This window comes from Anabas testudineus, chromosome 5, assembly GCF_900324465.2.
Source record: "Anabas testudineus chromosome 5, fAnaTes1.2, whole genome shotgun sequence".
In the NCBI taxonomy this organism is placed as follows: domain Eukaryota; kingdom Metazoa; phylum Chordata; class Actinopteri; order Anabantiformes; family Anabantidae; genus Anabas; species Anabas testudineus.
The window spans coordinates 15,604,892-15,616,897 of record NC_046614.1 but is presented as its reverse complement, the minus strand read 5'-3'; the positions used below and the strand labels follow the sequence as shown (position 1 = coordinate 15,616,897).

General features: G+C 40.6%; 1 protein-coding gene across 1 annotated transcript in view; it reads left to right on the top strand.

Moving 5' to 3' along the window:
- foxj3 (forkhead box J3) overlaps positions 1 to 12,006 on the top strand; it is a 69,670-nt gene that overhangs the window by 41,900 nt on the left and 15,764 nt on the right. Inside the window, exons 3-4 of the mRNA XM_026348201.1 lie at positions 6,841 to 6,915; positions 10,909 to 10,992. Coding sequence (XP_026203986.1) covers positions 6,841 to 6,915; positions 10,909 to 10,992 — 159 coding nt within the window. The remainder of the gene's footprint in view (positions 1 to 6,840; positions 6,916 to 10,908; positions 10,993 to 12,006) is intronic.

Genomic DNA, 12,006 nt, shown 5'->3' with positions numbered 1-12,006 from the left:
GTCACTCTTGGGGATTTCTAAGCAAGTTTTTCTCATGGCGTTCATGTTCTCGTGTGATTGTGTGTGGTAAAACAGGAGGTGACAGTAGCTTTAAGTGTTAGATATACTGAAAGTGAAGCATGCAATGCCTTGGTACTCTTTTTGTCATTGCACAGCAGATTTTCATCTAGTCAATGAGAAGAAACATTGTTCTTATGGGTCTCAGCTCTTCTTGTATTTAACATGATGAAATCATGTGTTTGCACCTTGTCAAACCTACCTTTCTCTACCTGTGTGTATGTGTGTCCAAAATTTATTTATTTTTTTTAAACAGTACTGAGCGAATGCTGTGGCATCCCACATGCCTTCCCACACCCACTACAAATAGACAGCGAAGGTGCTACATTCCATGGCCTCAGTGCAGATCCCCGAGGCTGAGGAGTATGTTCTGTGTTGGTGGGCATGTCACAGGGTCCATATGAAATAACAAAGGCCTAAAAATACAATAATCTACCTGTGTGAGTGTGAGAGAGTTAGTTTATCTCTGCCGGTTCACTTCCCGTTTCCTTTATTGTGGGTTTGTTTGCTGCTCTCAGTTCATACTGCTCCTTACTGTCACTGAGGTGCTTTTTTTTTATTTCTTTGTCTTTCAGTTGGTCTCTACGCTGCTTTTTGCATTTTGTCATTTAAATTGCTGGAGAGAAATTAATCAGGAGTTTACTTTTGCCAAATATTTGTTCAGTTCAAATACAGTTTACACTCAAAAAACATTTTAACATTTGAGCCTATGGGATGAACACAATTTTAAGTTGCATGTAATTTTGATTATTCTGTTGAAGATAATGTAACATATCAGTTTTGCAGTGTTGCAGCTAATCATTATTATTATTATTATTTACTATTCCAAGATGATATGTTATCTTGGAATATGTACCACCAGAAAAAAAAATCCATTGATGGAATAACCTGGTCATTCAGTATATTCAGGTAGTCAGCTGACCTTATTCTTTGGGGACCTAACAATGCTGAGCCTAGACCTGACCAACTGCAGCAACCCCAGATCATAGCACTGGCCCCACAGGCTTGTACTATAGGCACTTTGCATTATGGGTGCATCACTTCACCTGCCTCTCTCCTTACCCTGATACACCCATCACTCTAGAACAGGGTTCTGGACTCATCAGACCACATGACCTTCTTCTGTTGGACTAACTGGTTAACTTAACTAGTTTTGGCATCTCCATTGGTTCCCCTGCAACCTCCCCTGGCTTAAAGATAATCATCCATGCAATAGTTATCCAATTTGAGGCTCTTACCTAATTGCTTAGTTAAATCCAGGTGGTGACGAGCAGTGTATTTGTCAATCAATTTTATATTAATCAACAGATTGTTATACGTCTAAAGCCTTCCAATTATTTTGACCTTTTCATCTGTCATTAAAAGTCAGATATGAGTTTAATTATTCTGATTCCATTTCTTATTCACCTTACTGATTATGGTTTAACTGTGTGTCAGGGCCAAATATGCAAGATAAAAATGTTGATGGCAAAACCTACCCTGTATTTCACGTATTCGACAAATTAGACTCCCACAACGTATTTCATATTTAATATGTCTCGTCAGTGTTTCATTTTGTTTTTGTTGTTGTTGAACGTTCAAATCCATTATAAACATATGACTGCAGACATCAAAGTGCGGCACTTGCAGGAAATGCAGGAAATGCTTCATCACATTAGGCTGACTTCCTCCCTTGCAAGAAAAAACAATTTCACACCATCATTGCACTGATCTCTGCAGTGACACTGGTTACTCTTTTAACTGATATGTTTATTTTGACATAAAGTAGGGCTACCTACCCTTTGGCCTGTCTTTGTTTCTTGTTGTTGGTTGTATTTCATTCACTCACCCACTTGGTGACCAGTCCATTCCTTCCCGTAAGATCTTATTTATGTTTTTAGGAAAGATTTGAAGCATCTACCTCAGCAGTGGCTCAAGCCTTTTGTATTTCTCTGTCATTCAGGCTTTGCTGACAGGTCAATTGGAGGTTGAGGTTCTATTCTCCAAGTGATGGTACTTACAAGAATGTTTTCTTTGGCTCGTGTGATTTGTCATTCTCTCGTTTTTTTATATGGAGGCTCCATATTAGATGTGCCAACATGGACCTGTATAATATTTCCACATGGTTATTTTTTCCCCTCTAAAATCCCTGTGGTGCATTCTGTCTTCTGTTTCATTGTTAATTTGAAAAGACATGTTGATTTCATACTAAATGGGATAAACCTGAAAGGGGAGGGGTACTGTGAATGAGTGCACAATGTCACATAATCTAACCTTGGCTTACTCTGAGCTTCAAACTGTATCCTTTTGCTTTGCTCTGCATCTCTACCTGTTATTAAAAATCTAATTTCAACTTAGGAATATTTTTAATGCTAAATATTTGCAGCTGTTGTTGTGGAAGTTATTTTAATGCTTTACCACTGGTTCCTGACACCATTCACCACCACCACCACCACCTGTTTTCCCACACAGTGTATTACTAAGAACACTTTGATCACAAAGGCAGTAAATCCAGCAGCATATAAATTCCCCAAAATCTGGAGTTTTATCTAAACACTTTAAGAACTCCTCTAGGTCATCTCAGACTCTCACTTGGTCTCAGCAATGCTTCAAGTGAATTCACAACTGGACTAATATACCTCATGTTGTGGGAAATATAAGAGTTGGCTGAGTGTTTGTTGGTTTGAGACCCTGCACACCTCATTCTTATCGTTTTGTAAACATTGTTTAGAGGTATGAAGTTGCAGGAAGATGACATGAATGTGAGAAGACCAACAACCAAAGGGGACATTGATTTATTCACATCCGAGTCGTGTGACTCTTGTGCACACTGTGACTCTTCCTCTCCCTTGGTTGCTGGTGTTCGCCCCTGTGTCAGAACTGGTATGTGTGCATACGTGTGTCTGTCCCAGCATGCCGAGTTTGCTCCCTTGGGTCCTTGACCGTGTGCATCCTCCTCCCCAGCTGTGAGGAGCAGGGCTCTGACATGGCCTGTCCCTTTAGCTAACTCTGAACGTTTGACACGCCAAGCGCAGAGGTCAGACTGACCTACTTTCCCCTGGCGGCCCTTCTGCTGAGCTGCAGCGCTCCTCAGCAGGGGGGGGGGCAGTGAGGGCGGAGCTGCTTACGCCTCCACTGCTGTCCTGGTGTGTTAAATCACCGCCATTTGTTAGGAGACACGTTCCAGTGTGTGTGCGTGTTTTTTTTAGGTGTGTAGGAGGCATCCCACAGACACACACACACAGGCGTATGCTGAGGTTGGATATGAAGTGCTCTGTGGGGGTTGCAGGTAGATGCTGGGCAGCACTTGGGCAGGACCCCTGCAGTGAGCTCTGTCTGACTCACTTTGTGTACCTCTGTTCACACCCTCTGACCTCCTCCACCTACTTCAGTTCCCTCTGCGCAGCAGATCCACTTATGCCCTAATACCAACTTATAGCTTGCTCTCTTAAAGCAAAAACTTAGATGGTAAATAAAAATAGATTCTGTTCAAATGCGACATATTGTATATATAAGAAGCAGTAATTGGCCTTAATGTTTCTTTACCATATTGTTGTCTTGCACAGATGCATAGACTGTCTCTGTCATCACGTTTTCTTTTTCTTTGTTGTTTCAGGTTGTAGTATTTTAACATCCCCTTTTTGTTCTGGTTCATCTCTTTGACTACAAATGACCCACAGCCTGTTAGTATTGCACCACAAATGTGGTCTAAAGCAGTGGAAGCAGTTTGTCGAACACAGTATGGACACAGGCCCTGTCAGGAGGAGAAGAGAGCAGGCAGGCAGAGTTCATTAAAAAGTAAACTTCTAATGTAGCAGCAGGCCTTGGCTGGTTGACTGTATCAATGATTTAGGCTCAGCAGAAGGTCCTTAATGGATAGAGCCACCTCTCTGTGCAAGTTCAGCTGCTTCTCTCTGCCTGGCATCAAGTGGTACACACACTCAGACACACACAGAGACTGTCAAGGGAAAATGGTTTTAAGTACTTAAGTGTGCATGGCATTGTACAGATTGCAACACACCCTCCTGCTCAGACACTCCCCTGTTGGACATGTTTTAAAGTGGCATTGGCTGGCTAAATTGGGATTCTCATATCTGTTTTGTCCCCATCCACTATGCATGATTACAATCTGTGTTCAGATTGTTTTATTCATCTGAACTAATGTCAAACTTTGACAAGGCAAGCGACAAAGTGCGGCTCAAAGGACAAGGTCTGTATATTGGTGCTGTCACTGCAGCCTGGGATGAACACCTATTTGTCTGAGACTTAGCAGGATCTCCTGTCATGTTCATGTGTGCTCACTGTTGCAGTTCTCTTAGGGCTGCCTGATCACCGTTACTGTTCCTGTCTCACATTGTTGAGTTACATACGTCAAGTCTATGTGACTTTTCAGATCTGACAGATCTGATTCTACAGATCAGCTTTTTCTGCATCATAGCAGTGCACACTCTCACTTGGAAGGCAAGTGGCCATCATGTGGCTGGATTACATTCAGACACAGTTCTGATTGCAGTACAAGCCTGAGTGCTTCTGTATCTAGTTCTGAAGATCCAATAGCAGTGTGACCAAAATATATTGTGGTTTGAGTCCTTTCCATGAATGTATTCTGGTGTGAAACAGAGAGTCTAATGCTTGATATTGTAATAATGTTTGAAACAAAATGGGCTAGAACTAAAACATTTGGTCAACCCTCTGAATACTTGACAGAAAATTAACGGGAAAATAATTCTGATAAATCATTTATACAGTTATTTTTCTTTTTAGCCAACATGGAAAATATTCTGTTGGTTAAGTGTCTTAAATGTGAGTTTTGACACATTAGTCTAAGACATTTGACAGTGTTGCTTGGATTTGGCATTTTGTAGTCTTAAGCCTATATGATCAAAAATCATAAATGACAGATTATTGATAATAATACATTGTTAGTAAGATAAACACATTAACTTTGATTTTGATTGCTAAATATCTTGTATGTAGGTTTAAGACAACCTTTTGGTGCATCACCCTGTATAACTTATAAAAGTCTCTTTTTACACCTTCTATTGTGTTATGTCCCTTTGTCTTTGTATAGATTCAGGTTCCTTTGCTCAGGTATTTGAGTACTACTCCACCCAAACTCTTTTGATTGTCAAACACTTGGCCCTGGGGTCTTGAAAATCTACTTTTAAAATTTTGTATTTTTCCACCTTCACAAAGAACATCAGCTTAAATATGGGTCACTTATATTGAATTACATTGTTGGCAGGACAAAAAGTGTCAAAATATCCTGCAGCTTTATCCGGTTCTCTACTGACCATTCTTATGCTGAATATATTGTAAAATAAGCCTTAATATGCTTCTTCCTGTAGAGTCTTGCAGCTTCAGGTAAATGGATATTGTGACATAGAACCCTTTAGCCATGTTCTGATGACTGGGACATGTCGAGCTTACAGAGGCACAACGGACGGGTTTTGTCCCAAGAAATTCAGGCTTGGACAAAAAAATTGTAAAAGTCAAGATTTTGAAGTGCAACCCTTAAACTACATGCATGTTCAGTGTTATTGACTTTTATGTTGTAGATATGATACATGAGAAAGTGCTAGAATACAGAGTAAGTTGTGAAAGTTATTTCCTAACAAAAAATTATTTTGCATGCAAATTTTAACATTTTAACCCTCACCCTAACCCTAATGATCTCCTTTAAAGCCCTTTAGAGCTGCATGTTAGGTACTCATAATATACACTTTCAGTGGATTATTATTATTATATTATATATTATTAATATTATTGAATAAATATTCCTTTATGGCACAAGTACAGAATTATTTTAATTATGGCACCAGTTTTCCCTTTAGTTTGTTCTGACGGACTGTTAGACTCCCTCACTTCCCCTGGATTGTGTTGGCATTTCAGAGTGATTTAATGAGTAAGATTGACGGCATTACAACGAGGCTGTCATTATCATCTGCCTTGTGGTATAATTGCCTATAGTGTTGAACAAGCAGCTCCCATCTTTTGCACTTTCTCTCTCTCCCCCTTGCTCTCACACACTGACTCTCTCTATGTATCTCCTGCAAACTCATCAGAAAATTCAGCTTTTTAGTGTGGCCATCTGTCACTACCACTCCATAAAGTGAAGTGGAGAAATGTGTGCATCCATTGGCTCCTCTAAGCCCCCTGCTGGCCTCCCTCCAGCTGGTTCTGAGGGCCTTGCTGTGGCTGGTTAACCCAGGCCTAGAGCATCGCTTTCCAGCCCTTGTGGCTACTTCAGCCCACCTCGCCTCCCCAGTCAGGCAGCTGGATGAATCTCCCTCTTCACAGCTGTGGAGTAGCTTGTAACACTGTAATGAGTTAACTTTCAGAATGATCTACATAATTTATTTCCTGCCCCCACAGGAGCCCGCTGAAGCATTAATTACTATCAGGCCCTGGTATCAGCAACCATCCCAGTGTGGGATTCCTTCTGGCTCCTATTTTTGGCACCGTGGAATTTGATATGTTGTGCAACCAGAATGCAGTTTGTTGGACACTGATGAAAGATACTGCTTCCTGGTGGCTTTGCGTATAGATTGGGCACCTGTACTGTATATGTGTATAGAGTGAAATCTGGACCCAGTTTTAGGCCAGATCTCATGTCACTGAAACAAGCTGACCTTATTCACAAGAGCTGTGACTAAACCTAAATGATATATGCCAACATTGTGTGTGCCCTTGTTGCTGCTGGCAGAGACATACAACACTTTCACTGTCTTGTTTTCTGTCTGGTTTTTGATACATGTACAATCACCTAACTGCCTTTCTCTCTCTCTCTGTTTTCCCCCACAGAACTCAATACGGCACAATCTGTCATTGAACAAGTGTTTTCTCAAAGTGCCTCGCTCCAAAGATGACCCAGGAAAGGTAAGACTTTTTATTTATTTATTACGATACATAAATTTGATTATAAACACAAAATATTACATAAAATTAAAAATGAAATACAAATAAAAGAATAAGTTGAGTTTTGAGTAAGTATCTGCTGCTGGCACAATTCACAGTTAAAACATTTTTGTTGTGTATCATGCTATCTGTGGTAGAAAAATGTTACCTTTGAATAACTGCCAGGACTCTGACAGTCTGGAAATGCATGGCATGCTCGTAATCTATAATGAACCTCCCACCCCCACAGAATTGCTTTTCAGATATAAGGCAAGACTAGTTTTTTTGGGCCAGCACAGACTACTGATGTGGGGGGTAGTGAGGAGGGGAGAAAAGTCAAACATTGGTAGAGATGGTGCTTTAAGAGGGTAAAAGTCAGGTCAGTTTTACAATCTGCCCTCCCTGAAGTATTTCCTCAAGGTGAAGAACCTACTTAGGAGAAAATCAGACCTCATTTGCTTTCTGCTCAGCTCCCTGTCTTCCATGTTTTATTTCTGTAAAAATGTATAGTCCAGCATGTTAATTTGACATTTGAATCTCTGTAGGACCACCTACAGTTGCTTCTTCAGCCTCATTTCTTCACAATCATAAGCGACATCAACCTGACAAGTAGAATCCCCAGATCTACTGGATAGTTAATGAAGAAGAAGCCTATGAGGCTATAACTAATATGACGGTGTGCATAAGTCTAACTATATGTAGCATAACCTAGATTTCATTCTGTCACTGTCATAGCATAGACTACATATGTTTAGGGCACTACACAAATAATTACGCACATACACACCGGCGCATGCATGAAGAGCTACGCCTAGCTGTGTAGAGGATGGGGACTGAATGCTAATTTTATGTTTTGCTGTAATCCTCTGATATTGACACTCCTGGGAGCTGCTCCACTAAATACAAAATAATCTATTGCTGTATGGATCCCATTCCAAATGCATGGCCAACATGCTCGCATCCTTAATGTTTAATTTGGAATTTTCCTCACTCCCTTCCCCCCCGAAGACAACTTCAAAGAGGCGCTAGCTGCTCTTGATATGTTGCATCAATATTGTAATGTGGCAGGAATATGAGAACTGCTGGTTGGATGAGATAGGAGAGTCATGTCGCTCTCTGTCTGTCTCTCTCTGAGATGGTGTAAGAGATGACAGTTGTTGTTGTTGTACATACACACACCTAGTCTACCTTAGTATAAATATACATAGATATAGAAAATAAAAATGCAGCCTGGGAAAGGAGGGCTACCTTCAATAATCTTTTTTCTAATTGGTCTTGTTTCTCATCCAGAAGTTGCCAGGATCCCCAGCAGTACTTTCTGTTTGTCCTTTCCATATTTAAACACACAAAAGGGGAACTAGATGACATCATTTATGTTGATTTATGAAAATGAGCTGCGTCATCTATGGGAAAAGAACAGGGAGAGTGCATCTGTTATCAGGATCTGTTTTTAAAAAAATCTTTACAGTGGCCTTTGTTTTATGACTGCTGTGAATATTGCTACGTTGTTGTCCCAGACTCCATGGACACACTTTGCTTGGCATTATTTTGCAGTATATGTGTGAATAATTTAATGACTCTTTATATTTTTTCTCTTCTGCCAACTCTCTGGGGGTGAGCGTAGGGGGATTCAGCAACTCTCATCCCATGAGGGTTAACTCATAGTGCTCTCCCCACAACCAATTTAAAGAAACACGAGCAAACCTAGCTTTGTCTCTAAGACTCCTTATTTTGAAACATCTGCACCCCTGCATTTAGACCCTGCAAAGTGATGGTTCACATGTAGAGACAATTTGTCTCACCCTTTACATATTGTTGTTCATGTAGAGAACGTGGGATGTTTAATGAGGTTTCTGCTGCATTTCAATCGATATGAGGTGTTTCTTAATCTTTGATTGATTGTGTTTCAAACTTTTCTTCCCCCAAAAACTTGTAAATATTAAAACTTAATAATGATATATAACTTAATAATTTTAACCCTCTGACAGATGTAGGGCAGCTATGGCATTTCATTTAAAAATTGTAGCAGTGGTGTAGGTGAGCTGTGAAAATAACAGGTTTGCTGGTTTTAACAAGGTCAGGCCATTGTGAATGTTATTGTATAGATACTTCAGATACAGCTTGTTCTATGGCCTCTCCTGTTGTTCAGAGAATTTGGTTTGGAAATATCAATTATTCTCTCTGCTAAGGAAGTAATTTTAAAGGTCCCGATCTCACTTTCTCTTGACAATTGAGATTTTATCGGGGGTCATATGAAATATTAAAAATGAATTCAGAACTTGTGGGGCCTTAGGGTAAAAATCTCATTTTTAACAGCTGTAAGCTCTGTTCCTTTTGGCTTCGAGGAGGAACACCATTGAAAAATAAATTAAATGGGGCAGAATGCAAAGATAAATAATGCAGCCTGGTTGTGGAATTGCTAGCTGCAGCCCCAGAGCCAGCCCCAACTGTTCTTCTCTTGATTAGCCTGGCTCAGACCTAGAAGAAAGCAACACGGCAGGGCTAGTGCTCGATTCTTGAGCTGAGACTGTGGAGCCTTCATCCTTTGCAACAGCACTCTGACTCAGTACCTGAGGCTGAGGAAGTACAGCTTCAGGAAAGGCTTAGCATTTTACCACCACCAGCTGCCCTCACCAACCTCTCATTGAGGAGCAGCCGCAGAGGAGGAAAAGCCAAGTCTTTCTTCCTAACAAAGCCCACCCACACACCACACAAACTCACAGTTATCAACTCTAATAAAGACCTTGGCTGATACGGCAGACTTTAGCAGGCTAGATGAAACTAACGTTGCACTAAACCTGGTAACAAGCAGAGAAAGACCTGATGCTTGTGTCTTACCATGCTAGTGAGGAAATGTCCCAGTCCAGTGCAAATATCCCAGCAATGTCAAGTGAGCAAAGCAAAACAGAGCAAAGTTTATTTATATTACACCTTTCTAAACCCAGGGTACAGAGTGCTTCACAACAAAGTTGAACCAAAACCAACAAGACAAGTATAAACTATATAAAAAACACAATAACATAATAAAAGATAAAGAGAATGCCTCTGTCTGTAGCAGTATTCTCTATTAGTCACCTTTGGATTTACCTGGTTAAGTAAGTTTTAAATATAAAAAAATACTTGGTTACCCCTATGTTTTAATCTACACCAAAGTAAATCTAGAAGCAACTGGTTGGAGGACCTAAGATCGTCCTGGTGAGTGAAAATGTAAGCGCTCCGAAATATACTAGGGTGCCAGACCATGTAGAGCTTTAAAAACAAATAACACTTTAAAAATAATCCTGTAATGCACAGGGAGCCAGTGGAGTGAGGCAAGAACTGGGGTTATGTGCATATAATCCCAGTCAGACGATGAACAGCTGCATTTTAGACCAACCGAAGTGGGACAAAGGTGCTTGAGAGGTTCCAGCATGTAGGAGCATTACAGTAATCAATTCTAAAGATGATAAGGTGTGAATTGCCTTTTTAAAGTCCTTTCAAAGAAATAAAGTGCTCAACCTTTCCAACAATAATAATCTTGACTGAATTCATCTGTTTATCCAGAACACCATTTTCACCAGTTTTTCACATGGGGTCGTGACACACACACCGTTATATTTTCATGTATATGTAAGAAGGTCTGTAATAGGTTGCGGATCTCTACAATAGCCATCCATCCATTATCCTAAGCGTTTGTGCTGTGCTGTGACAAGTCTTTGAAAAACATTTCAACTATTTCATGTCCCTCTTGGGGAAAAAATACAATTAACAATATAAATTCTTTAGAAACTGGTCTAAAATTAGATTAAACATTTTTTTAAGAAGAGGCGTATCTGCCTGCATCAGACCGTGGAACTAGACGACCATTAGTAAGAATAAGAATTATTGGTCCAGTAATGTTAAAAATCTTCTTAAACAGAACTGCTGGCATGATTTCCAAAGCGAGAAAGCAATCAGTTGTGTTTATCAGCTCATATGTCTTTGTTCTGTCTGCAGGGCTCCTACTGGGCCATTGACACCAACCCAAAGGAGGATGCCTTGCCCACACGGCCAAAGAAGAGGCCGCGGTCTGGAGAGCGGGTGAGTCTGCTGATAGAAATTCTGCAAATTCCCAGAAAAACACATTTTCCTCCATATGCTGTTTTTCTGCTAAAGCTTCTGTCTTCGTGTCTCTTTGGTTCAGTTTTCTTTCTTGCCTCTGACTCTGTGCTTCTGCCTCAGTTTCTTTTCCTATTGCCCTCCTTTCTCTCCCACTTTATCCCACTGTTTCCCTACCACATGCAAACACACACACACAGACTCAGTTGGAGTTCATATCCAGACTTTATGTAACTGCTTCTCCATGCTGCTTCGCTAGCCTGTCATGAAGTGGGCTTCTTATTAATAAACTATGCCCCAGGCAGCCATTACATACATTACATTCTGTGCTCACTTTTTTTAACAAACATCAATTAATGCAGAGCTTTGCACGCTGGTTATTCCGTGCGGGAGCTTTTGTCTTTAATTATGGATGAGTTTCGTCCAGCCTTACATACAGCTGAACAGGTTTTAGTGAGCTGCTCAGATTGACCTGGCCCTGGGGCATCCTGATTCAGTGGGCTCTTGTCTCCTTATTCCCCACTATGTGGCTGTCCAGAGGCTATAAGGAAGGGTGGATTGTGTTAAGATGGCAAGATACATTCATGTACACATGTTAACATGCCGTTGTTTTTAATATACACACACACAAACAGAAAGAGACATAAAACTTAACATGCTGTTCATGTAGCCACCCTTCAGCAGCGAAATACTATCACATTCATACACCAACCTGCTTCTCTTGGATGTGTGCGGTTTTATATACAACAGATGAAGAGGTACAAGGAAAGTGCACTGTTTTTTAATATGCAGCTCTGCCAACAGTTTCAACTAAAGCTCTCCTGATGCTGTTCTGTTCGTTTGAGCACGACACAAAAGAACACACCAAGTGAAGAGTGTGTTTTCTGTAGGACACATGCACCGTGCTCACCCTTCCCCCTCTAGACACTGTCTGCCTACAAGGCATTTCATTAGGAGTCTTGCACATTGAAATTGAGACTTTGAAAAATCTCATTT